At 42.8% G+C, this 26,445-nt stretch overlaps 1 protein-coding gene across 1 annotated transcript; it reads right to left on the bottom strand.

The window, feature by feature from the left end:
• Positions 1–25,754, bottom strand: LOC311150844 (tetratricopeptide repeat protein 19, mitochondrial-like). Its single transcript, XM_084188397.1, has 10 exons — positions 25,242–25,754; positions 24,897–24,988; positions 22,792–22,902; positions 22,368–22,406; positions 21,314–21,370; positions 20,954–21,015; positions 18,702–18,796; positions 1,653–1,807; positions 1,346–1,508; positions 1–778 (listed from the first exon to the last, which is right to left on the bottom strand). The coding sequence occupies exons 1-10, from the start codon at positions 25,504–25,506 to the stop codon at positions 579–581; spliced, it is 1,239 nt and encodes a 412-aa protein (XP_084044523.1). The 5' UTR covers positions 25,507–25,754; the 3' UTR covers positions 1–578.
• Positions 25,755–26,445: the final 691 nt, after the last annotated feature.

Below are 26,445 nucleotides of genomic sequence, written 5' to 3'. Positions count from 1 at the left end.
TATCTTTCACCGTTTTATTTATAGTCATTCAGATGACTTGCCTTTCTTCTAAAACGCCATTATTCAGGCTGGGATTCAATCAAAGGCGTGTTGTCAACAATCACATTTTCCCCGACGTTCGTAGAGAGATCGCATTCATGATAAATGCTGCAGATGATGTCTTAAGCGTAAATATAAAGTTGTAGTAATTTAAATGTGCAATACGCTCGATACCTTTGACTGAATTCCGGCTTTGGTCTTACTTATTTTAGCCCTGAGGCTTTCCCCTTACATATTGAGCCAATCTGACAACAAAAGAACGCCACATTGAAGAGAATGAGATTTCACACAATCCATACAAAAACATCACAGGGTTTCAAAGATGAGAATGTTGCATGCCCATCGTAAGATGCACGGTTGTGGTTAGTGTTATTGCATTTCTCCTTCTCCTCCTGAGCTACTATATAAGCCATGTGCTCTGTATCTTGTGCTTACACGACCCATCTAATTTTGGTTCCTTTGCAAACACAGACAGGTTAAGAGAGATGGCTTGGGGTTGTGTTAAGATTAGTTTGGTTGATCCAGCCCGTCAGTCGGTCTCATTCTTGGGGGGCTTCGGTGTCAGTCTTTGGGGCTTCGGTCTCAGTCTTGGGGGCTTCTGCTTCCGCCTTCTGTGCCTTCCTCCTGTTGCCCACCTCTTTCAGCCCCTCCCGAATCTGCTCTACTGCTTCTTCATCTCCTACGGACTGGGCCAGAGCCAGGGCCTCCTTGTACAGCTTCACAGACTCCTCAAACAGACCTGGACCAGGAGGAACACACAAGGATTGTGTTCATTCAACATGAAACTAAAGAAAAACAGACTGAAACAGGAATTGGGTTTCTCCAATAAGAAACACTCCCTTTCGTTTTCTGTTACAAATACTTTAAACGTTTTCTGTTGCGCGCCTTAATGAACACGACAGAGATGTTCTCTGATATTAAGTGATAAGTCTTCACAGTACCTCCTTGAACTAAATGTTATCCATTAATGTTAATGCCTGAACAGTTACTTATGCAGTTGCACCGACTCATAAAACTGACCTGTGCCAGAAGGATAACATGCATAAAGAAACATATTATATGCCATTTAGACACTTTTATCCAAAGTGACTTAGTCATGCGTGCCACATTATTTACGTACGGGTGGTCCTGGGAATCAAACCCACTATCTTGACATTGCAAGAGCCATGCTCTACCAACTGAGCTACATTAATTTAGTAATTCCCAATAAAAGCTCATGTTATGACATTGAAAACTCACTTATGTTGAGGATAGAGGAAACCAAGCCACTCCTAGAATTTCAGTCCTCATTTTTAGCCCTCCTTACCATTGTGCAGTAGGACGCCTGCCATGTTTCCCAACAACACGTGCTGGTCAGGGTGGCCGGCTTCTCTGCTCAGCTCCACTGCCTGCTTTACCAGGGGCAGGGCCTCATCGTGGCGGCCCTGCAGGTCCAGGATGGTGGCCAGGTCACTCAGCAGCACCAGTGACTGTAGAAGACCAAGAAGAATATTACTTTCTTGTCAATTGTCTTTAACACCACAGTAGAGGTGATGGTAAGTCTTTAGGTCCCAACCCACTAGGTACCAACAGGTTGTATAAACTAGAATGACTAAACATTTAACAACTGGTACCTGTGGGTGGGTCTCTCCCTGCTCTTCCCGGCAGATCAGCAGGGCTCGCTTGTAGTCCAGTGCCGCCTGGCTCAGGCGGTGTGTGGCGGCCATGTAGCGAGCGTGGGAGTCCAAGGTCAGGCCCAGCAGGAGCCGGGTCTCCATCCGCAACTCCTCTGGAAAGAGGGAGAAACTGATGCTGTCAGCAAGCAACTTCAATATCAAAAGGAAGGGTCACACAAGTTGAATGCACATTCGAAAGCAAGGTTACACAACTTTTCAGAGGATCACGTCACATGAAGCAGACTAAATTCTTTGGTCCTTTCAAAATAAAAGCAGACGCTTTTATCCAAAGCGACTTACAGTCATGTGCGCATACATTTTTACGTATGGGTGGTCCCGGGGATCGAACCCACTACCCTGGCGTTACAAGCGCCATGCTCTACCAATTGAGCTACAGAGGACCACATAATGCAAATCCGTTGTCGGCAGGATTCGAACCTGCGCGGGAAAATCCCAATGGATTTCTAGTCCATCGCCTTAACCACTCGGCCACGACAACTATACAAAAAAAAAAAAAGTATTGTGTGCTATAGCTTGGAAAATAAATACATGTGACTCTGGATGACAACACAATGTTTGTTTCCAACATTAGGGCTGTTTTCCTAAAATTGTTAAATCCGCTTCGTGTTTCGTTTCCTTGCCACGATACTAATGAGTATTGCAATACTGGTATCGTCACGGCCCTACAACCTATGCCGCCACGGTAAATAATGTATGCCTGAGGCAGAAGCATTACCGCTAGACCAGCCAGGCCACGCACTCCATAGTTTCAAGTATGGTTGTGGCTGCATTGTGCAATGGGAATGCCTGTCATGGGAATGCCAAGAGTGTGCAAAGCTGTCATCAAGGCTAAGGGTGGCTATTTGAAGAATGTCAAATATAAAATATATTTTGATGTGTTTAACACTTTTTTGGTTACTACAAGATATGTGTTATTTCATAGTTTAGATGTCTTCACTATTATTCTACACTGTAAAAAATTGTAAAAATAAAGAAAACCCTTGAATGAGTAGGTATGTCAAAACTTTTGACTGGTAGTGTATCTGCAGAGATGTGTGTCACCACCTGGGTGTCAGAAGGGAGGAAGGAGAAAAGTAGTTTATTTATTTTTTGTCATTTAGCAGACACTCTTATCCAGAGCGACTTACAGGAGCAATTAGGGTTAAGTGCCTTGCTCAAAGGCACACCGACAGATTTTTCACCTAGTTGGCTCAGGGATTAGAACCAGCGACCTTTCGGTTACTGGCACAACGCTCTTAACCACTAAGCTACCTGCCGCACCTGAGTGTCATCCGCATAGCAATGATGGGAGAGACCATGTGAGGATATGATGGAGCAAAGTGACTTGGAGTATAGAGAGAAGAGGAGAGGGGGCCTAGAACCGAGCCTTGGGGGACACCATTAGTGACAGTATGTGGTGGAGACACAGATCTTCTCGTCACCTGGTAGGAGCGGCCTGCCAGTTAGGATGCAATCCAAGAATGTGCATAGCCTGAGACGCCCAGCCCTGAGAGGGTGGAGAGGAGGATCTGATGGTTCACGGTGTCGAAGGCAGCGGACAGATCTAGGAGGATGAGAACAGAAGAGAGAGAGTCAGCTTTGGCAGTGCGGAGAGCCTCCATGACACAGAAGAGCAGTCTCGGTTGAGTGACCCGTCTTGAAGCCTGACTGGTTAGGGTCAAGAAGATCGTTGTGAGAGAGATCACAAGAAAGTTGATCAGAGACAGCACGCTCAAGTGTTTTGGAAAGAAAAGAAAGAAGGAATACAGGTCTATAGTTTGACGTCAGATGAGTCAAGTGTTGGTTTGAGGAGGGGAGCAACTCGGGCCATTTTGAAGTCAGAGGGGATGCAGCCAGTGGCCAGGGATGAGTTGATGAAGGAAGTGAGGAATGGGAGGAGGTCTCCAGAGATGGTCTGGAGAAGGGAGGAGGGGATGGGGTCCAGTGGGCAGGTTGTTGGGCAGCCAGACCTCACTAGTCACATGATGTCATCTGGAGAGAGAGGGAAGAAAGAGGTCAAGGGTAGTTCTGTGTGATTGAGACCAGTGGACTCAATAGGCTGAGTGAATGAGTGGCGAATGTCGTCAACCTTTTTTCAAAGTGGTTGACAAAGTCGTCCGCAGAGAGGGAAGAGGGGATGGAAGATTAAGGTGGGAGGAAAAGGTGGAAAAGAGTTTCCTAGGGCTAGAGGCAGAAGCTTGAAATGCAGTGGCTTTAGCAGCGGATACAGAGGAAGAGAATAATAATAATAATATGCCATTTAGCAGACGCTTTTATCCAAAGCGACTTACAGTCATGCGTGCATACGTTTTTGTGTATGGGTGGTCCCGGGGATCAAACCCACTACCTTGGCGTTACAAGCGCCGTGCTCTACCAGCTGAGCTACAGAGGACCACAAGAGAAGGTAGAGAGGAGGAAGTGAAAGGATGATAGGTCCTCCAGAAGTTTAGTTTTCCTCAATTCTCGCTGCCCGCAGCCCTGTTCTGTAAGGTCGCAATGAGTCACTCAGCCACGGAGCAGGAGAGGAGGGCCGAGCCGGCCGGGTGGAAAGGGGACAGTACGAATCACAGGATGCAGAAAGGGAGGAGAGTAGGGTCAAAGAGACAGAATCAGGAGACAGGAGGGAGAAGGATTTAACAGAAAGGAGAGCTGATAGGATAGAAAAGGAGAGAGTAGTGGGAGAGAGAGAGCGAAGATTGCGATGGCACATGACCATCTGGGTAGGGGCTTAGTGGTTAGTGTTGGAGGGAAGGGAGACAGAAAAGAAAACAAAGTAGTGATCCGAGACCTGGAGGGGGGTTGCAGTGTGATTAGTAGGCGAGCAGCCTCTAGTATAGATGAGGTAAAACGTATTGCCTGCCTTGTGAGTTGGAGGGGATTGGGAAAGGTTGAGTTTAAAAGAGGCATGGAGGGGAAAGAGAAAGTTGGAAAGAAATGAATCGAAGGCAGACGGCGGGAGGTTGAATTCGCCAAGTACGAAGAGCGGTGAGCCATCGTCAGGAAATGAGCTTATCAAGGTGTCAAGCTAATTGAGGAACTCTCCAAGGGCGCCTGGGGGGCAATAGATGTCAAGTGTTAAGCTTGAGTGGACAAGTGTCAGTGACAGCATGGAATTCAAATGAGGAGATTGACAGGTGAGGGAGAAAAGAGAAAATCTCCACTTAGGAGAAATCGCGATGACCAGATGCTCTCGGACTATGACAAAAAAAATATTCAGATGAAGAGCGAGCAGCTGGAGTAGCAGTGTTCTCTGGGGTGATCCATGTCTCCGTCAGGGCCAAAAAGTCAAGGGACTGAAGGGCAGCATAGGCAGAGATGAACTCGGCGTTCTTGACCGCAGATCGGCAGTTCCAAATGTTGCCAGAGACACGGAATTCCACATGGGTTGTGCGCAGGGTACAATAAATTAGAAGGGTTGAGGCCAAGGGTGCAACCCTTCTCTCCCTCTGTCAGAGAACATTTATTTGATAACACGTTGTGATGGAGGAGCTAAGACAGCTGTTGGAGGAACGGATCAACCGCTTAGAAGATTTAGTCACCAGAGCGCTCCTCCGGTCGGACTGTGGGTCTTGTCTGGTAGGTGAATCAACAAATGCTAAGGCTAATATAGCAAAACAAGCTAGCCTAAGGCTAGAGAGCTCTAAAGATTTCCCTATACTTGATAGAACGCAGTCAAAACTGGTGAACAGATCAGAGCAATTTCAGAGCGAACGGCTGAATGAGACGATAACACAGCTTGAAATACGTGAGAGTGAACAATTCATTGACTCTGTAGCAGCTACTCTAGTGGTCGAGCTACCAAATGCTAACGGACAGACACAGATTGGTATACAAGGGATTACTTCAAAGTTTGACCACATTGTCACAGACCTGGCTGACACTCTCCCCTGGACATGTGCTAATGCCACTGGATTAACCGCAGAGGCTTTTAAACCAGCCTTTCCCAATGACACATCTTACTGGCATAGCACCGGGGCTAGACCGAAGGCATCAACTCCAGCGGGGACTTGGTCTGATGTTGTGCGCAGCAGAGGCAAATCCAGCGAGAAATCAAATAAGAGAGCACCTACCCTCAATCCACCACCTGAACTTACACTGCAAAACAGGTACGAACCACTGACTCGGAACGAAATGTGTGTAAATGAACCTAGGGAAGCTAATCACAACACTAGCATTATGGCTAATCAAAATCCAAGAAATAGCCCTAAAACCACTGATAGGATGAGGGAAAGAAGAAACTTTGCTAACTCCACGTTTGATATGCCAGATACTACATTGATTGGGGATGACATAACCAAGCATATCAGAATGGCAAAGACTGAAAATCTAACCATGGCTGACACATCGGTCAGAGAGCTAACAGAAATGTTGCCAGTTATTCTCTCTACACATCCAAGCAACATGCAGATTATTATCCACACTGGGTCTTTTGACATTCTACAAAGGAAAACTGGCTCTGAGATCCTGAAAAATGATTTTTCTATGCTACTGAAAAAAATAAACAACTTGTTTTCATCTCAGGCCCCATTCCAACCTTGGGGAAAGGAATTGAATCTTTTAGCAGACTAATTGGGCTGATTACATGGCTGACATCGGCATGCCTCAATCATGGGATAAGGTTTATTGACAATTTCAATATTTTTTTGGAACTGTAAAGACCGCTTTAGACCTGATGGGGTTCATCCAAACATCATGGGATACCGGCTGCTTGGTGCCAACATACGTCATGCTCTTGAATACCATTCACAAACAAGATCAGCATGAAGGACAGTACTCACAGGCAGAGTATCCACCCCCCCCCTCTCTTGTCCCTTTAACTAAAATCACCCAGTGCTTTCAGAAGTTGTCCTTGTCCCAAACAGGGGCGCAACAACTACCACCCCCCCTCCACCACACTCGCCCTCTACCACACTTACCGTCCCCCCCTCACCAATCAGAGAGCTAGTTCTAACCAAAAAGAGCAGAGCTCATCTTTCCCTTTGTCCCATTCCTCCCCTCTGTGTAAAACGAATGCTTAGACAACTGCCATCGTCAACAACCTTGTTCTTTATTTCCACAGAGCACAGAATATACTCGGTGATGTGTTTCGGGTCCCTGCTATTGTGAAAATAGCAATGCCGACTGTTTTGAGTACAAGCTAGGACCCAGTATCTCTATTCCTGTGTTGATTAGAAATAGACGGAATCGTGAGCATGCACCCTATAAAGTAAACTTGTATAATCTGTTAACTGTAACACGTCAACCTACTAGTCCAGGAACCCCTATTATATCTATTAAGCTGGCTTTACTTAATATCAGATCTCTCGCCAACAAATCATTCTTGGTAAATTACATTATAATATCCTACAACCTAGATTTTATGTTTCTCACTGAAACGTGGCTAACAGAAGACTGTAGTGCTGCCATTCTTAACGAGACAGCACCTGAAAAATGTGGCTATATGAATACGTGTCGAAATGGTAGGAAAGGAGGAGGAGTGGCTGCCCTATTCAAAGATACATTCCAGTGCAAAGAAAATACACTAGGTAATTTTATTTCTTTTGAATACCTGTTTTACATTGAAGGGTACCCCCAAAATTTAGTTTTTAACCATTTACAGACCTCCACGATATTCTGCAAATTTTATTGATGATTTTGCTGAACTACTCTCTGTTATATCAGTTGATTATAACTTGTTTATTATTACAGGGGATTTTAACATCCACATAGATAATAGTACAGACAATAATGCCAAATAACTTTTTGCACTACTTGACACTTTTGATCTCACTCAACATGTGAAAGAGCGCACACACACTCAAGAACACATTTTAGATCTGGTTATCTCTAAAGGTCTCGATATTTCCTCTGTCATGGTTAAAGACATGGCCCTGTCTGATAATTTCTTTGTCTTTTTTTAATCACTTATCACCCCGAATGTTCCAGTAAACTCAGTTTCTGTTAAGAAAAGGTACATTAATGAGAGTACCAATGCTCAGTTTATGGAAGCCATAACCATCTCTCCAATAATAAGTGCTGAGTAAGTTGATGTACTCCTGGATAATTTTAATGCCAAAATATTGAATGTCATGGATCGTGTTGCACCGGTAAAGGTAAAGAAAACTATGCGCAAACAGAAAACACCATGGAGAACCACCATGATGGTAAGTGCCCTGAAAAGAGAATGTAGGAAAGCGGAACTTCAAATTCACTATGACATCTATAAACAAAGCCTTGGTAGCTTCAACAATGAGTTACGCCAGACAGCAACATTTATCGGGAATGATCAACAAGAATATCAACAATATCCGCACTCTATTTGTCATGGTCGACAAGCTTACAAACCCAATAAAGCAGATACCATCAGAACTCATGTCCACTGTGAAATGTAATGAATTTGCGTGTTTCTTTAGTGAAAAAAGTATAAGACCGACCATCAAAACTGCTCAGTCTAAAAAGGACTCTGTACCGTCACCACAACCACCAAGACATAACTTGGTTATTATGTCGCATTTTAATACAATTGATAAAAAATCCCTAGAAGAAACAGTTCGACATCTTAAAGCTTCCACTTGCTGTCTCGACACACTGCCATCAGATTTATTTCAAACAATTTTTAACTCTATAACAATGGACCTACAGCAAATAGTTAATAGCTCTCTGCAATCAGGCATTTTCCCAACGTCTCTAAAAACAGCTGCCATTAAGCCTCTATTAAAAAAGAGAACACTGGATGCATCTATAATGAACAACTATAGACCTGTGTCAAATCTCCCTTTTATAGCAAAGATCATTGAGAAGGTTGTCTTCAATCAACTCAGCAATTTTGTCACCTCATGCGGTCTCTTAGACACATTTCAGTCAGGTTTCAGACCTCACCACAGTACTGAAACGGCCCTGATTAAAGTTTTAAATGATATACGGCTGAATACTGATTCTGATAAAGTAAAAGTTCTGGTTCTATTAGATCTCAGTGCAGCATTTGACACTGTCGATCATGGAACACTTATAGATAGGCTGAAAAAGTGGGTAGGAATCTCTGGGACAGTCCTTGATTGGTTCAGATCTTATCTAGATGGCCGGAGTTACTTTGTCACCATTGGTAATAATGAATCTGATAGGGTGGCTATGACATGCGGAGTTCAACAGGGATCAGTTCTCGGACCGATTCTGTTCAATCTCTATATGCTACCTCTGGGCCAAATTGTACAGAACAACAACATTAACTACCACAGCTATGCTGATGATACTCAAATATACAGTGGAGAGAACAAGTATTTAATACACTGCTGATTTTGCAGGTTTTCCTACTTACAAAGCATGTAGAGGTCTGTCATTTTTATCATAGGTACACTTCAACTGTGAGAGACGGAATCTAAAACAAAAATCCAGAAAATCACGTATGATTTTTAAGTAATTAATTTGCATTTTATTGCATGACATAAGTATTTCATCACCTACCAACCAGTAAGAATTCCGGCTCTCACAGACCTGTTTTTCTTTAAAAAGCCCTCCTGTTCTCCACTCATTACCTGTATTAACTGCACCTGTTTGAACTATTGTATAAAAGACACCTGTCCACACACTCAATCAAACAGACTCCAATCTCTCCACAATGGCCAAGACCAGAGAGCTGTGTAAGGACATCAGGGATAAAATTGTAGACCTGCACAAGGCTGGGATGGGCTACAGGACAATAGGCAAGCAGCTTGGTGAGAAGGCAACAACTGTTGGCGCAATTATTAGAAAATGGAAGAAGTTCAAGATGACGGTCAATCACCATCGGTCTGGGGTTCCATGCAAGATCTCACCTCGTGGGGCATCAATGATCATGAGGAAGGTGAGGGATCAGCCCAGAACTACACGGCAGGACCTGGTCAATGACCTGAAGAGAGCTGGGACCACAGTCTCAAAGAAAACCATTAGTAACACACTACGCCGTCACAGATTAAAATCCTGCAGCGCACGCAAGGTGCCCCTGCTCAAGCCAGCGCATGTCCAGGCCCGTCTGAAGTTTGCCAATGACCATCTGGATGATCCAGAGGAGGAATGGGAGAAGGTCATGTGGTCTGATGAGACAAAAATATAGCTTTTTGGTCTAAACTCCACTCGCCGTGTTTGGAGGAAGAAGAAGGATGAGTACAACCCCAAGAACACCATCCCAACCGTGAAGCATGGCGGTGGAAACATCATTCTTTGGGGATGCTTTTCTGCAAAGGGGACAGGACGACTGCACCGTATTGAGGGGAGGATGGATGGGGCCATGTATCGCGAGATCTTGGCCAACAACCTCCTTCCCTCAGTAAGAGCATTGAAGATGGGTCTTCAATAACAACGACCCAAAACACACAGCCAGGGCAACTAAGGAGTGGCTCCATAAGAAGCATCTCAAGGTCCTGGAGTGGCCTAGCCAGTCTCCAGACCTGAACCCAATAGAAAATCTTTGGAGGGAGCTGAAAGTCCGTATTGCCCAGCGACAGCCCCGAAACCTGAAGGATCTGGAGAAGGTCTGTATGGAGAAGTGGGCCAAAATCCCTGCTGCAGTGTGTGCAAACCTGGTCAAGACCTACAGGAAACGTATGATCTCTGTAATTGCAAACAAAGGTTTCTGTACCAAATATTAAGTTCTGCTTTTCTGATGTATCAAATACTTATGTCATGCAATAAAATGCAAATTAATTACTTAAAAATCATACAATGTGATTTTCTGGATTTTTGTTTTAGATTCCATCTCTCACAGTTGAAGTGTACCTAGAATAAAAATTACAGACCTCTACATGCTTTGTAAGTAGGAAAACCTGCAAAATCGGCCGTGTATCAAATACTTGTTCTCTCCACTGTATATGGCTCTCGAACCATATGACAACAGCTCAATAGACTCTGTGTCACTGTATAGAGCACATAAATACCTGGATGAACCAAAATTGTCTACAATTAAACCAAGATAAAACTGAGATTATTGTGTTTGGCAACAAAAATAAAAGAACAAGTATTAGTAAAGAGCTGGATTCTTGGGTCCTTAAAACCAGCGATCAAGTGCGTAATCTTGGTGTTCTGATAGACCTCACATTTAACAGTCATATCAAAGCGGTCCCCAAAACAGCATTCTATCATCAAAAAAATATAGCCAGAATCAAAGGCTTGGTGTCCCAAAAAGATCAAGAGAAGCTCATCCATGTTTTTATCTCTAGTAGGGTTGACTACTGTAATGGCCTCTTAACAGGACTCCCGAAAAAGCCTGTAAAACAGCTGCAGCTCATTCAGAATGCAGCTGCTAGAATGTTAACCAGGACCAAGAGAACGGAGCACATCACTCCGGTTCTTAAATCTTTACATTGGCTTCCAGTCAGTTACAGAATTGATTTCAAAGTGGTGCTTTTAGTTTATAAATCTTTGAATGGTTTAGGACCCGAGTACATGTCTGATATGTTTGAAGAATATAAACCGAGCAGGGCTCTTAGATCCATGAACACAGGTTAGCTAGTAGAGCCCAGAGCCCAAACTAAACATGGAGAAGCTGCGTTTAGCACTTATGCTGTACACAACTGTAATAAACTACCAGAAGATCTTAGATGTGCCCCAAACGTATCCATTTTTAAATCCAGGTTAAAAAAACACTTCTCTTTTCACGTGCCTACGACTGAGCCCTTAAACTTAACCACACTGTTTAGCATTATAGCTTCCTATGTTTTTATCCCATTTTTAATTTATACATTTTAATCTTTATATGTTATTATTTTTATTTTTTATTATTATGTTTTCATTATTTTTGATAAACATCTTTGTAAAGCACTTTGAATTGCTTCGATGTATGAATTGTGCTATATAAATAAACTTGCTTGCTACATCACTATGGAAGAGTGGAGTAGTTTCCATCAGGACGACTAGCGTTTTGGTGAGGAGGTGGGCCTGCTACAGCAGCAAGACAGAGTTTAGGAAAGTATGCAGACTACTGATGAGACATACTACTCAAATTCCAGTTCTTCATGAAATGCATGAGGAGCAATGGAGAGACAGGAAGAGAGAAGGGGTATGAGAGGCTGGGGAAGCCAGTGAGAAGGAAGATTGGAGAGAAGATGACAAAGAATCAATGGAAGAATGAAGAGGAGTTGGCAAAGAGGGAGAAAGAGGAGAGATGGAGGGAGGAGGCGAGGATAAAGCAGAAAAAGAGATGGGAGGTTGAGAGAGAGAGATAAGGTTGGGGGATATGAGTGAGCCATCAAGAGAGAGAAGTGGCGAAGGAGACAATAGCGAAACTGATGTCGAACCACAGGAGTAGAAATGAGCTTCACATCATGGAGAGATCAGAAGGAGAAAGAGGGAAGAGTTGTGGAGGCAGGCAGGGGAGAGGATAGAGGGAAAGAAGAGAAAGATGCAGAGAAAGGAACTCAGTCTGCAGGAGCTAAAGAGTAATGAAAAGAGAAAAGAGAGGGATGATGGGAAAGAGAATGTATACCTTGAAAAAGTAATTGTACAAAGACTGAAGTAAGGGAAAGGATCAAGAGAGCTCAAATCAAATCAAATTTTATTGGTCACATACACGTGTTTACCAGATGTTATTGCGGGTGTAGCGAAATGTTTGTGCTTCTATCTCCGACAGTGCAGTAATATCTAACAATTTCAGGTTGAAGAGGCTCTGTTGCGCCTTCTTCACCACACTGTCTGTGTGGGTGGTCAATTTCAGTAGGTCAGTGATGTGTACGCCAAGGAACTTGAAGCTTTCTACCTTCTTCACCCCGGTCCCGTTGATGTGGATGTGGATAGGGGGGTGCACCCTCTGCTGTTTCCTGAAGTCCACGATCATCTCCTTTGTTTTGTTGATGTTGAGTGAGAGGTTATTTTACTGGCACCACACTCCCAGAGCCCTCACCTGCTCCCTGTAGGCTGTCTTGTCATTGTTGGTAATCAAGCCTACTACTGTTCTGTCGTCTGCAGACTTGATGATTGAGTTGGAGGCGTGCTTGGCTACGCAGTCATGGGTGAACAGGGAGTACAGAGGGGGCTGAGCACGCACCCTTGTGGGGCCCCAGTGTTGAGGATCAGCGAAGTGGAGGTGTTGTTTCCTACCTTCACCACCTGAGGGCGGCCCGTCAGGAAGTCTAGGACCCAGTTGCACAGGGCGGGGTTCAGACCCAGGGCCTCGAGCTTAATGATGAGCTTGGAGGGTACTATGGTGTTGAACGCTGAGCTATAGTCAATGAACAGCATTCGTTCCTCTTGTCCAGATGGGATAGGGCAGTGTGCAGAGTGATGGCGATTGCATCGTCTGTGGATCTATTGGGCCGGTAAGCAAATTCAAGTGGGTCTAGGGTGGCAGGTAAGGTAGAGGTGATATGATCCTTGACTAGTCTCTCAAAGCACTTCATGATGTCAGAGGTGAGTGTTACGGGGCGATAGTCGTTTGCTTTCTTGGGTACAGGAACAATGGTGGCCATCTTGAAGCATGTGGGGACAGCAGACTGGGATAGGGAGAGATTGAATATGTCCGTTAACACACCAGCCAGCTGGTCTGCGCATGCTCTGAGGACGCAGCTAGGGATGCCGTCTGGGCTGGCAGCCTTGCTAGGGTTAACACGTTTAAATGTTTCACTCACGTTGGCCACGGAGAAGGAGAACCCTTGGTAGCGGGCCGCGTCAGTGGCCCCCATGGGTGGGCGAAGGGGTTTAGCTTGTCTGGAAGGAAGACGGTCTCGGCGATGTGGCTGGTTTTCCTTTTGTAGTCCGTGATTGTCTGTAGACCCTGCCACATACGTCTCGTGTCTGAGCCGTTAAATTGTGACTCCACTTTGTCTCTATACTGACGTTTTGCTTGTTTGATTGCCTTGCAGAGTGAATAACTACACTGTTTGTATTCTGCCATTTCCTAGTCACCTTGCCATGGGTAAATAAGGTGGTTTGCGCTTTCAGTTTCAAGCGAATGCTGCCATCTATCCATGGTTTCTGGTTAGGGTAGGTTTTAAATAGTCACAGTGGGTACGACATCTCCTATACACTTCCTGATATACTCAGTTACGGTATATTCGTCTAAATTACTTTCGCAAGCTACCCGGAACATATCCCAGTCCGTGTGATCAAAACAATCCGTGAATTCCGATTGGTCAGACCAGCATTGAATATCCTTAGCCCAGATACTTCCTGTTTGAGTTTCTGCCTATAGGAAGGGAGAAGCAAAATGGAGTCGTGGTCAGATTTGCCGAAAGGAGGGCGGGGGAGGGCCTTGTAAACATTGCGGAAGTTTGAATAACAGTGGTTTAGTGTTTTAGCAGCGCGGATACTACAGTCAACATGTTGATAGAACTTCGGCAGCCTAGTCCTCAAATTTGCTATGTTAAAAATCCCCAGCTACAATTAATGCAGCCTCAGGATATGTGGTTTCCAGTTTGCATAAAGTCCAGTGAAGTTCTTTGAGGGCCGTCGTGGTATCGGCTTGAGGGGGGATATAAACGGCCGTGGCTATAACGGAAGAAATGTATCTTGGGAGATAATACGGTCGGCATTTGATTGTGAGGTATTCTATGACGGGTGAACAAAAGTACTTGAGTTTCTATATGTTACTATAATTACACCATAAGTCGTTAATCATGAAACACACACCTCCGCCCTTCTGCTTCCCAGAGAGATATTTATTCCTATCTGCGCGATGAACTGAGAATCCCTCTGGCTGGACTGATTCCGACAGAGTATCCCGAGAGAGCCATGTTTCCATGAAACAAAGTATGTTACAGGCCCTGATCGAAAGAAATCCTTGCCCTGAGCTCATCAACTTTGTTATCCAAAGACTGAACATTAGTGAGTTGTATACTTGGAAGCGGTGGGTGGTGTGCGCGCCTCCTACGTCGAACCATCAGGCCACCTTGAGTGCCTCTCCTCCGCCGGCGATGTTTTGGGTCGGCCTCTGGAATCAGTTCAATTGCTCTGGGGAGAGCGAACAAAGGATCTGCTTCTGGGAAGTCGTATTCCTGGTCATAATGCTGGTAGTTCTGGTGAGTTCCCACCGCTCTGACATCCAATAGTTTTTCCCGGCTGTATGTAACAATGACAAAATATTTCCTGAGCTAATAATATAAAAAATATTATACATAAAATAAAATACCGCAAAGTTTCCTAAGAGCTAGTCACGAGGCTGCCATCTCCGTCGGCGCCATTGAGCAAAGAGTGCGAGCTGCAGAAAAGAGGGTGAGAATAGCCACAGAATATGACAATGTCCAAACTGATGAAGAATGGACAGATCACGGTAACACGCAGACTGATAAAAGAAAATATGGAGAGTATGTGAACGACGATCCGGAAATAAGAGAATACTCCACGAGAGGAAAGAGAGATGGGGATGAGCTAAAGAAAGGGGACCGCAAGAGTTTTTGGGAGAATGACAAGCGTGATGATGAATGGACAGACATTGATGATCGTGAGTTTTGAAGGGATAGTTCACCCAAATGTCGTAATTCTTGAATCTTCTTACTTGGGAAGTAATCTAAGGGTCAGGAGTGAATGCACCATACACTCCTTGTACCTTGCAGTCGCTCCTGGCCAATAGACCACTTCAAACGGTAAGGAAAAAAAAGAAACAAAGAATTAGGAAATTTGGGTGAGTGGTTGCTTTAAAATAAAACAAAAAAAGGGAGAATTAAAAAAGAGGTCTTCCAAACTGATAAAGAATGGACCATATCTCAGACTGCCCATCTTAATATTTTCTTTTTATTGGCCAGTCTGAGATATGGCTTTTTCTATGCAACTCTGCCTAGAAGGTCAGCATCCTGGAGTCGCCTCTTCACTGTTGACGTTGAGACTGGTGTTTGGCGGGTACTATTTAATGAAGCTGCCAGTTGAGGGCCTGTTAGGCGTCTGTTTCTCAAACTAGACACTAATTTATTTGTCCTCTTGCTCAGTTGTGCACCGGGGCCTCCCACTCCTCTTTCTATTCTGGTTAGAGCCAGTTTGCGCTGTTCTGTGAAGGGAGTAGTACACAGCGTTTTACGAGTTTCAGAAGAAAGTTCTTTGTTTCTGGCTATTTTGAGCCTGTAATCAAACCCACAATTGCTGATCCTCCAGATACTCAACTAGTCTCAAGAAGGCCAGTTTTATTGCTTCTTTAAAATCAGCACAACAGTTTTCAGCTATGCTAACATAAATACAAAAGGGTTTTCTTATGATTAATTAGCCTTTTAAAATGATAAACTTGGATTAGCAAACACAACGTGCCATTGGAATACAGGACTGATGGTTGCTGATAAATGGGCCTCTGTACGCCTATGTAGATATTCCATTAAAAATCAGCCGTTTCCAGCTACAATAGCCATTTACAACATTAACAGTGTCTACACTGTATTTCTGATCAATTTGATTATTTATGGACAAAAAAATTGCTTTTCTTTCGAAAACAAGGACATTTCTAAGTGACCCCAAACTTTTGAACGGTAGTGTATACACACACACACGTGCGTTCGGAAATTATTCAGACCCCTTGACATTTTCCAAATTTTCTTACGTTACAGCCTTATTCTAAAATGGATTACATGTATTTATTTTCATCAATCTACACACAATACCCCATAATGACAAAGCGAAAACAGGTTATTAGAAATTGTTGCAAATATATAAAAAATAAAGAACAGGAATACATGATTTACATAAGCATTTAGGCCCTTTGCTATGCTCAGGAGCATCATGTTTCCATTGATCATCCTTGAGAAGTTTCTACAACTTGATTGGAGTCCACCTGTGGTAAATTCAATTGATTGGACATGATTTGGAATGGCACACACACCTGTCTATATAAGGTCCCACAGTTGACAGTGCATGTCAGAGAAAAAACCAAGTCATGAGGTCGAAGGAATTGTCTGTAGAGCTCCGAGACAGGATTGTGTCGAGGCATAGATCTGGGGAAGGGTACCAAAAAATTTCTGCAGCATTGAAGGTCCCCAAGAACACAGTGGCCTCCATCATTCTTAAACGGAAGATGTTTGGAACCACCAAGACTCTTCCTAGAGCTGGCAGCCCGGACAAACTGAGCAATCGGGGGAGAAGGGCTTTGGTCAGGGAAGTGACCAAGAACCTGATGGTCACTCTAACAGAGCTCTAGAGTTCCTATGTGGAGAAGGCCAACCATCTCTGCAGCACTCCACCAATCAGGCCTTTATGGTAGAGTGGCCAGACGGAAGCCACTCCTCAGTAAAAGGCACATGACAGCCCGCTTGGAGTTTGCCAAAAGGCACCTAAAGGACTCTCAGACAATGACAAACAAGATTCTCTGGTCTGATGAAATGAAGATTGAAATCTTTGGCCTGAATGCCAAGTGTCACGTCTGGAGGAAGCCTGGCACCATCCCTACAATGAAGCATGGTGGTGGCAGCATCATGCTGTGGGGATGTTTTTCAGTGGCAGGGACTGGGAGACCAGTCAGGGTCGAGGGAAAGATGAATGGAGCAGAGTACAGAGAGATCCTTGATGAAAACCTGCTCCAGAGTGCTCAGGACCTTAGACTGGGGCAAAGGTTCACCTTCCAACAGGACAACGACCCTAAGCATACAGCCAAGGCAACGCAGGCGTGGCTTCAGGACATGTCTCTGAATGTCCTTGAGTGAAAAAAGCAGTGCAGCGACGCTCTCCATCTAATCTGACAGAAAAAGACTTGAGGCTGTACTCGCTGCCAAAGGTGCTTCAACAAAGTACTGAGTAAAGGGTCTGAATACTTATGTAAATGTGATATTTCCGTTTTTTATTTTTAATACATTTGCACAGATTTCTAAAAACCTGTTTTTGCTTTGTCATTATGGGGTATTGTTTGTAGATTGATGAGATTATTATTATTTTTCATCCATTTTAGAATAAGGCTGTAACGTAACAAAATGTGGAAAAAGTCAAGGGGTCTGCATACTTTCCGAATGCACTGTATATGTATGTGAATTGTGTATACAGTATGGACACTATGTGAATAGAAAATGTCTGTATAGCAATAGTTATATAGGATTAGCCATGACTAGAATACAGTATATACACATAAGTGTGGGTAAAACGGTATGTAAACATTATTAAAGTGACCAGTGTCCAATGACTATGTACATAAGGCAGCATTCTCGAAGGTGCAGGGTAGGTTCCTGGGTGGTAGCTGGCTAGTGACATTGTCTAAGGTTCAGGGCAGGGTACTGGGCGGAGGCTGGCTAGTGGTGACTGTTTAACAGTCTGGTGGCCTGGAGATAGATGGTGACCTGTACTGTCTCCGCCTTCTAGATGGTAGCGGGGTGAACAGGCCATGGCTCGGGTGGCTTTGGTCCTTTATGATCTTCTTGGCCTTCCTGTGATACCAGGTACTGTAGATGTCCTGGAGGGCAGGCAGTGTGCGATGATGCGTTGGGCTGACCGCGCTACCCTCTGGGGAGCCCTACGGTTGCAGGTGGTGCAATTGCCGTACCATGCGGTAATACAGCCCGACAGGATGCTCTCGATGGTGCATCTGTAGAAGTTTGTGAGCCAAATTTTCTTCAGTGTCCTGAGGTTGAAGAAGCGCTGTTGTGCCTTCTTCAACACGGTGTCGGTGTGAAGGGACCATTTCAGGTCCTCAGTAATGTGCACGCCGAGGAACTTGAAGCTTTTGTCCCTCTTCACTCCGGCCCTGTCGATTTGGATGGGGGGGGGTGCTCCCTCAGCTGTCTCCTGAAGTCCATGATCAACTCCTTCATTTTGTTGACGTTGAAGGAGAGGTTATTTTCCTGGCACCACTCCGCCAGGGCTCTCACCACCTCCCTGTAGGCTGTCTCATTGTTGTTGGTAATCAGGCCTACCACTGTTGTGTTGTCAGCAAACTTGATGATTGCATTGGAGACGTGGGTGAACAGGGAGTACAGGAGGGGGGCTGAGCATGCACCCCTGTGGGGGCCCCCCTGTGTTGAGGATCAGTGTAGTGGAGATGTTGTTGCCTACCTTCACCACCTGGGGTCGCCCCATCAGGAAGTTCTGCCACACACCCACAAAACATACAATCTTATGCTATTACAGCAAAACAAATTATTTGAAGGTTTGGTCATTAGATACCTGACTGTTCCTCAGCAGGAAGTTCCTTGAATTTCTCCAACTTGGCTTCAAGGGATTCAGTGCAAAACTGGAAACCAGTCTCTGCCAAGTCATTCCTGAGAAGAAAGAAAAACATACATTTAATTTAAGGTTACACATCTTACATGGTGAACTGTGGTATGAAGAACTTGGGGGTGGTTCGTGAAATGTAGTCATATTATAATACTACTACAGGACTATAACCAGGGATGGGCATGAATTACAATTACAAAATACAACTACAAAATACCAGAATGACCAATTTATCTAAATAAAATCATTTTGCAAATATTGTATTCATTTAAAATACATGTATTTTGTATTTTAAAATACATTTGCAAATAGCCGGCCGAACAGCAACAACATTCTCAGTAACAGTTACAGAAACGTATTACTTGCTATGACTGCGATATGTTGTCGTTTATCTACCTTAGTTGAATAAAAAAAACATTGTAAAGTGGTTATCCCACTGGCTATAAGGTGAATGCACCTATTTGTAAGTCGCTCTGGATAAGAGTGTCTGCTAAATGACCAAAAAGTAAATGTATATGTGAAAATGAAAAAGCGCAAAGCACACGGTAAATGCTTCCTATGTCGCCACAAATGGAAATTACCTTCATTTGTAGTGCGCAATCTGCAACGCATCCGTGATACAGATTGGATAGAGCCCTTATATTTAGTTCATTTACTTAACTTCATCACACCATCGTGCCATCAGACTTTTGATACTAATGTGGGGTGAAAGGGGGCCACAAAATTGTGAACCGCTATAAAAAAAAAACTATTTTGAAAAGACAAATTACAGCTTTCGAAAGGATCTTGTTACAAAATACATTTGAGTGTAGTTCATCCCAGTGTAATACAACACACAAAATACTCAGAAGTAATTAAAATACGTATTTCAAATATAGAAATACTGCCCACAGAAAATTATTTCTCAACTTAAAAGCTTGGCTTTGGCTAGAAACCCTCTTTAATGGTGTAGCCTATCCAGAACCTATTTACATCTATTAAATGGAATTTGACCCAAATGTGCCTCCTAATATTCAATTTTCCCTATCCAGCTGTTCCATTCTCTGTGTAGCCTGCTGCTAGAATAGACGGAGATGTATCGCTCGAGTCGCCACAAAATGGAATATAACGTTGCGGATAAAGTTTGGAATTACACAAATTCATATGTACAATATCTAAGGACCTGTATCACTATATGGGGAGCTTTTGCTTTTCTAAAAGGATGTATCTGGGTGTTTTTAGTGCCTTTTTTCATGTTTTTTTCAGAGCCCCCGTACTGCACAACGAGGATGAGGAAGTGAATCTATGGAGGACTAAAAGTGCCACAATTAAATAAATAAATACACCATTAAATAATTACTTAAATGTGTCATTAATTAATTCAAATTAGAATTAAATACATAAATGTGTAATTAAATGTATCATTAATTAATTCAAATACCGATTCATTTTATGTAAAATACATATATAATTATTTCACTATTTACATTTACATTTCATGATCCTGCATTGCAGTGATTCATGAATTACTTAAAACTGTCAAACTGACCCATCAAAGTCAGTGGGCGGGGCTAACGCGAATCTAGTCTGATCCATTGCTTTGGTCTGAAGTAGAGTAGGCCAACCTGGATAGAGACAATGGAGGATCTCCGTGAACTTTCCAGGGAGTTGGTTAGAGACATTTTAAACTTAGCAGAGGATGTAGAAGCAGGACCTGCTGACATTATCCGGAATTGATTTGTCTTGGCTTGATGCAGAGGGTAACCAATCAGGCGTTAGGTTCCGCCTACCAACTTTTGATGGGTCAGTTTGACAGTTTTAAGTAATTCAGGAAGCACTCCAACGCAGGACCATGAAATGTAAATGTAAATAGTGAAATTATTATATGTATTTTACATAAAATGAATCGGTAGTTGAATTAATTAATGACACATTTAATAACACATTTATGTATTTAATTCTAATTTGAATTAATTAATGACACATTTAAGTAATTATTTAATGGTGTATTTATTTATTTAATTGTGGCACTTTTAGTCCTCCATATGAATCACTGGTTGGCGTAAGTTTGTCAAAAACAAGTGAAATCACCCAAAACAGTGTCTGGACCCTTGCATAACACACCATTTACATAAAAAATAGGACATTTGATTGTAAAAGAACAGAATTCTCCTTTAAACCTCAAGACTGATTCAATTGCTCCACTTTTGAAGTCCACTTACTTATTCTGGCCAGCATATATGGTAGCAAGCTTCAAGGACATCTCAATGACCCCATTGTCGTCCTTTGAACAGAAGGAGAAGGGAAAAAAACTGAAGTAGCAATAGCATTCAGTGTCTGGACAACAACGCACCATACGCCAAAACAATTCACCACCAATGGTTTCGGAATAGACTGAGCCAAAGCCTATTTATTCCAGACAGTCCTCCTTTGTTCAGATCGACAATAGACGGTAAAATGACAGATTATCCTCTTCATTTCAAAATCAGAAAGATGCTACAGTACCCAGTGACTCCGCTGTCCAGTTGTCACAACATTCCTCTACTATTAACCTCTTACTTAGACACATGACCAACCCTCACCTGTGGTGTTCCTCCGGACAACATGAAACTCATGGCCGCTTTGAACAGTTTCTCTGCCTGGAGGAGAAGAGCACAGGGGTCACTGGAAGTCAGCAAAACAGCTCAAAACACCAAACATTCAAAAGGTACAATCTAGCATATTTACCTCTGCTCAATGGTCATTTCAATTAATGATATACTATTGATTCTTGAAGAATATACTTATGAATGCCTTATGAGTTTAGTAAAACTGAATGCCTTCACATCACTGGCTTTTTGTTCCACCGGTCCCAGTTCCTGGATAGATGTGGAAGGATGTGGGGACTGTGGTGTGAGGGAATGGCAGAGGCTCGCCTCATATGGGACTGTTCCAGACTACTGTCGAGGTGTGGTGGTCTTTTCTGCCGCTTTTCCAGTCGCCAAAGCATTACCCAGGTGGGTGCTACACTTTGATAGTGGATGATCAAGCCTACTTACGGAAGAGGAGACGAGGTGACTGATGAAGAGCTCTGAGCCTGTCTACCATTGTCTGACTGACGTTGTCTCCCTACCTGTCTGTATCATCGATGCTCCCTCCACTCAAGCTACTGCTACAGACTGCCTTAATGCCTTTCCGAACTGCCTAGACATTTGAAGCTGTGGAAAACCATCAACCTTGAACTGCCAGATCCCTACATTTGTTTTTGTTTTTAAAGCGACTTTGAGATTCTTGTTTGTAATGATAAGAGCTACACAGTGTATATAAAATAAAATGTATTATTACAGTAGACTCCGCAATATGACATCATCTTGACCTCCAGCTTACAGACATCAACAACAGGATTTTAAAAATGCCAAGACTTCCTCTATTGGCTCTTATCGTGCCCTCCTTTGAAGCATACATAGGGAAGCGCCAAGTGCCAGTCTTCTTGGCAGATTTAAACTTTGTTGTTGATTTCTATCAGCAGGAAGTAACCCCACAGTGACTGACATTGTCATATTGCCGAGTGTACCTTTAAAAATAAATTCCAAAAGTGGGACAGCAAGTAGTTCACTGAAGAGTGGAGAAAGAGTGGTAACCTCTGCTATTACTCACATTATCCAGCTCACCTTGGACATAGGCAAGGTTTGCCATCTGTAGAGACAGGGGAAAAGAAAAGAATCTACTGCAGAGTTTTTATGCAAACTTTTTTGCTATGGCATTAAATTACAAATGCTTACAAACATGCCTGAGTAAGCATAACACACCTTATTCCATCAACATGTATTGAATGATACCTCAATATTAGCGCTATTGCAATATGGATCGATGTGTGTGCAATCTCACTATTGCAAGAGGCTGCGAAGTTAAGTGGACTCTGTAAATGCACAGCAGAAGTCATGACCAATCACGTTCCCCCAAGTGCGCTGTGTAGGCTAATTGAGCGTCGGGTTTGAAGTGTTTTTAGCAACTTCACAACATGAGCACAGAAGAAGAGACTTTAAAAACATCTGTTTTTTTTCCCCATCAAGGCTTTTACCAGGCTGTAGGTATAGATGATAGCTTGTGTATTGTGAGTCTGGTGGGCCAGCGCAATTGCCTGGTGAAGGAATCCATTAGCTCCATGCAGCTGCCCCCGCATTATACCGAGCTGGAACAGAAGACATATCAATGTTACTCGGACATAATGTACAGAAAGACATGATACTTCTCTATGACAGAAGACTAACAGTTCACTCTGAATTGATGCAATTAAAAATGCTGTCATTGACATGACACTTGTGAGTTTTACTGAGTTACAGTTCATATGAGGAAATCAGTCAATCGAAATGAATTCATTAGGTCCTAATCTATGGATTTCACATGACTGGGAACACAGATATGCATCTGTTGGTCACAACAAAAAATAAATGGGCCTCAGGATCTTGTCACTGTATTTTTGTGCATTGAAATTGCCATCAATAACATGCAATTGTGGGGGGGGGGGGTTGTATCATTTGATTTACACAACATGCCTACCACTTTGAAGATGCAAAATATTTTTGGGGGTGAAACAAACAAGAAATAAAACTAACTGAAAACTTGGGCGTGCATAACTATTCAACGCCCCAAAGTCAATACTTTGTAGAGCCACCTTTTGCAGCAATTACAGCTGCAAGTCTCTTGGGGTATGTCTCTATAAGCTTGGCACCTAGCCACTGGGATTTTTGCCCATTCTTCAAGGCAAAACTGCTCCAGCTCCTTCAAGTTGGATGGGTTCCGCTGGTGTACAGCAATCTTTAAGTCATACCACAGATTCTCAGTTGGATTGAGGTCTGGCCTTTGACAAGGCCATTCCAAGACATTTAAAATGTTCCCCTTAAACCACTCGAGTGTTGCTTTAGCAGTATGCTTAGGGTCATTGTCCTGCTGGAAGGTGAACCTCTGTCCCAGTCTCAAATCTCTGGAAGACTGAAACAGGTTCCCCTCAAGAATTTCCCTGTATTTAGCGCCATCCATCATTCCTTCAATTCTGACCCGTTTCCCAGTCCCTGCCAATGAAAAACATCCCCACAGCATGATGCTGCCACCACCATGCTTCACCGTGGGGATGGTGTTCTCAGTGTGATGAGAGGTGTTGGGTTTGCGTTTTCCTTGATGGCCAAAAAGCTCAATTTTAGTCTCATCTGACCAGAGTACCTTCTTCCATATGTTTGGGGAGTCTCCCACATGCCTTTTGGGCGGCCCTCTCTTGGCAGGTTTGTTGTGGTGCCATATTCTTTCCATTTTTTAATAATTGATTTAATGGTGCTCCGTGGGATGTTCAAAGTTTCTGATATTTTTTTATAACCCAACTCTGATCTGTACTTCTCCACAACTTTGTCCCTGACCTGTTTGGAGAGCTCCTTGGTCTTCATGGTGCGCCTTGCTTAGTGGTGTTGCAGACTCTGGGGCCTTTCAGAACAGGTGTATATATACTGAGATCATGTGACACTTAGATTGCACACAGGTGGACTTTATTTAACTAATTATGTGACTTCTGAAGGTAATTGGTTGCACCAGATCTTATTTAGGGGCTTCATAGCAAAGGGGGTGAATACATGTATAATTTCTTTTAACAAGTTATTTTTTTCATTTCACTACACCAATTTGGACTATTTTGTGTATGTCCATTACATGAAATCCAAAGAAAAATCCATTTAAATTACAGGTTTTAATGCAACAAAATAGGAATAATGCCAAGGGGGATGAATACTTTTGCAAGGAACTGTATGCTATTAGTACAGGTGGTCGCCTCTTGTCTTCCATAAACATGCGCTGTAACATAGAGATATGGCTGTGTGGGAACACTAACCCTAACAAGGTGTGTATCAATTTAACCTTTAGTTGTTTAAAAAAAAAATGATTTCTCACTGATATTAAAGATAAGGTCCTTACGTTTCCAAAACCGTACCGCAAGCGGCGCGTGTTAATGTTCAGATTGAGTGTCTGGGATCTTAACAAAACTACCCCATACAGAAGACGCATTCGTCCAATGACTTATGTATAATGTAATGGAACTGAGCGTCATGATCAAGGGCTACGTGCTACTGTAGCCCTCCTGTTTAGATTCTTGCAACAACAACAAAATTGATTGAGGAGATGCCTACAGCGATAATTATCTACCTTTGCTCTCTTCAAAAGTAAAATGATCTCATCTTCTTTCTTCTGGGCCTCAGTTCTGGTGTCCTCCTCAGCTTTGCTGAAGAAAGAGAACGCTATCACGAAGGAGAGGGAGGGATGCATTATAAAACATTAATGTCACTCAATGACTTAAATGACCGGTTATGAATCTTCACATGTTCTTGTAATTACATTAAATGATGAAGCACTCATAGCTATGCAAATCATATGCACATCAATTCAAAAGATGATTGATGATAGCCTCTTGACTGCAATTTAAAGTACTGACAATGACACCCACTAAGGAAGACTGCTGTACCATATCTAACATGACAATAACTTACTTACCAATTGCACTCCACATTGCATAAGTCCAGTTACTAGTAGCACGGCTATTTTCATCCCCATTGCTTTCGCAGTTGCGGTATAGCTGTGACCTTCTGTGCACAGTGGCAGCATTCGATTGAGTAGTCGCCGTTTTCAGACATTGCAATGATTGTGTACTAAAATTACATCGACTACTTAAAGACAGGTTGCGTAATCCCTCTGAAATAAATTGTTTTATTTGACTCCTATTAGCAAAGAGTGCACGATTGACAGCCGGTAACGCCATTTTATTTTAATAAATTACTAAATTCAGTCGGTCATGGCTAGAAGGGTTCCAGCTATTGGCAAATTTAAAGTCAAAAGTACAAAAATTCAAATAAAAAATGCAATTTAGCTAACCCTTTCCCTATCCTTAACCTAATTATCCTAACCTGCTATGTTAATTTTCACAAGCTGCTTCGTAAATTCTCCTTAACTGCTACGAAAAGTCAACTCTGACGTTCATTTGACAAAAGCTGTATACGTTCTAGCCATGACCAATTCCAGTCGGAAGTTTTGGAGGCAGAAAAAACGTAACTTCCGGTAATCAAATTAAAACGCAATCAACCACAAAGTGCATTTCTACATTATAGTTACAATAATATTATTCATTATACACATATTTTAGCATATTTACTGAATACATACATGTTTTTCTATTATATAGGGAATTTATTTTGCAGGCCATGAAAAAATCTGACCCGGAAATGATTATCTGCGCTCATAGTCAACACGATTGAAACATTGCAACAACAACAAAAGCATAAAATTGCTTGTGCTGAAAACGTCTGTATTGGTCGGCTAATAAAGCAATAGTAAAGGCCCAGTGCACTACTTTTGTGGATTAACGAAATGTATGAGTGTTTACCAGCATTTGTAACTTGAGTGTGATAATTATCTGTACAAAACAGTTAATCTGATAATACTTGTGGGATATAAAATTACTTGATTGATATATGTTTTCCAGTTTCTGGGAATACATTGCAAATGCAATATATTTCTATTTGAAAACTGAAAAGGTCTACTCATTCCTTTTCCATTTTAGTAGACGCTCTTATCCAGAGCAACTTATCTTAATGAATGTATACATTTTAATACTTTTTCGTACTAGTCCCCTGTGGGATTGGAACCCACAACCCTAGCATTGCACGCGCAGTGGTCTAAGGCACTGCATCTCAGTGCTTGA

This window comes from Coregonus lavaretus (genome assembly GCF_964263955.1).
Source record: "Coregonus lavaretus genome assembly, chromosome: 23".
Taxonomy (NCBI): domain Eukaryota; kingdom Metazoa; phylum Chordata; class Actinopteri; order Salmoniformes; family Salmonidae; genus Coregonus; species Coregonus lavaretus.
Note: the sequence above shows the minus strand (reverse complement) of the source record. Positions and strands in the feature narration are given on the sequence as shown.

Bases quoted from the DNA above. Each gene is read 5' to 3' on its own strand.
- LOC311150844 (XM_084188397.1), bottom strand. From the start codon at position 25,506: ATGGCGTTACCGGCTGTCAATCGTGCACTCTTTGCTAATAGGAGTCAA. The intron at 22,903-24,896 runs GTAGATAATTAT...CTTCTGTTCCAG, and splicing joins TACTTTTGAAGAGAGCAAAG to CTCGGTATAATGCGGGGGCA. The intron at 1,808-18,701 runs GTATCTAATGAC...CCCTCTTTCCAG, and splicing joins TCCTGCTGAGGAACAGTCAG to AGGAGTTGCGGATGGAGACC.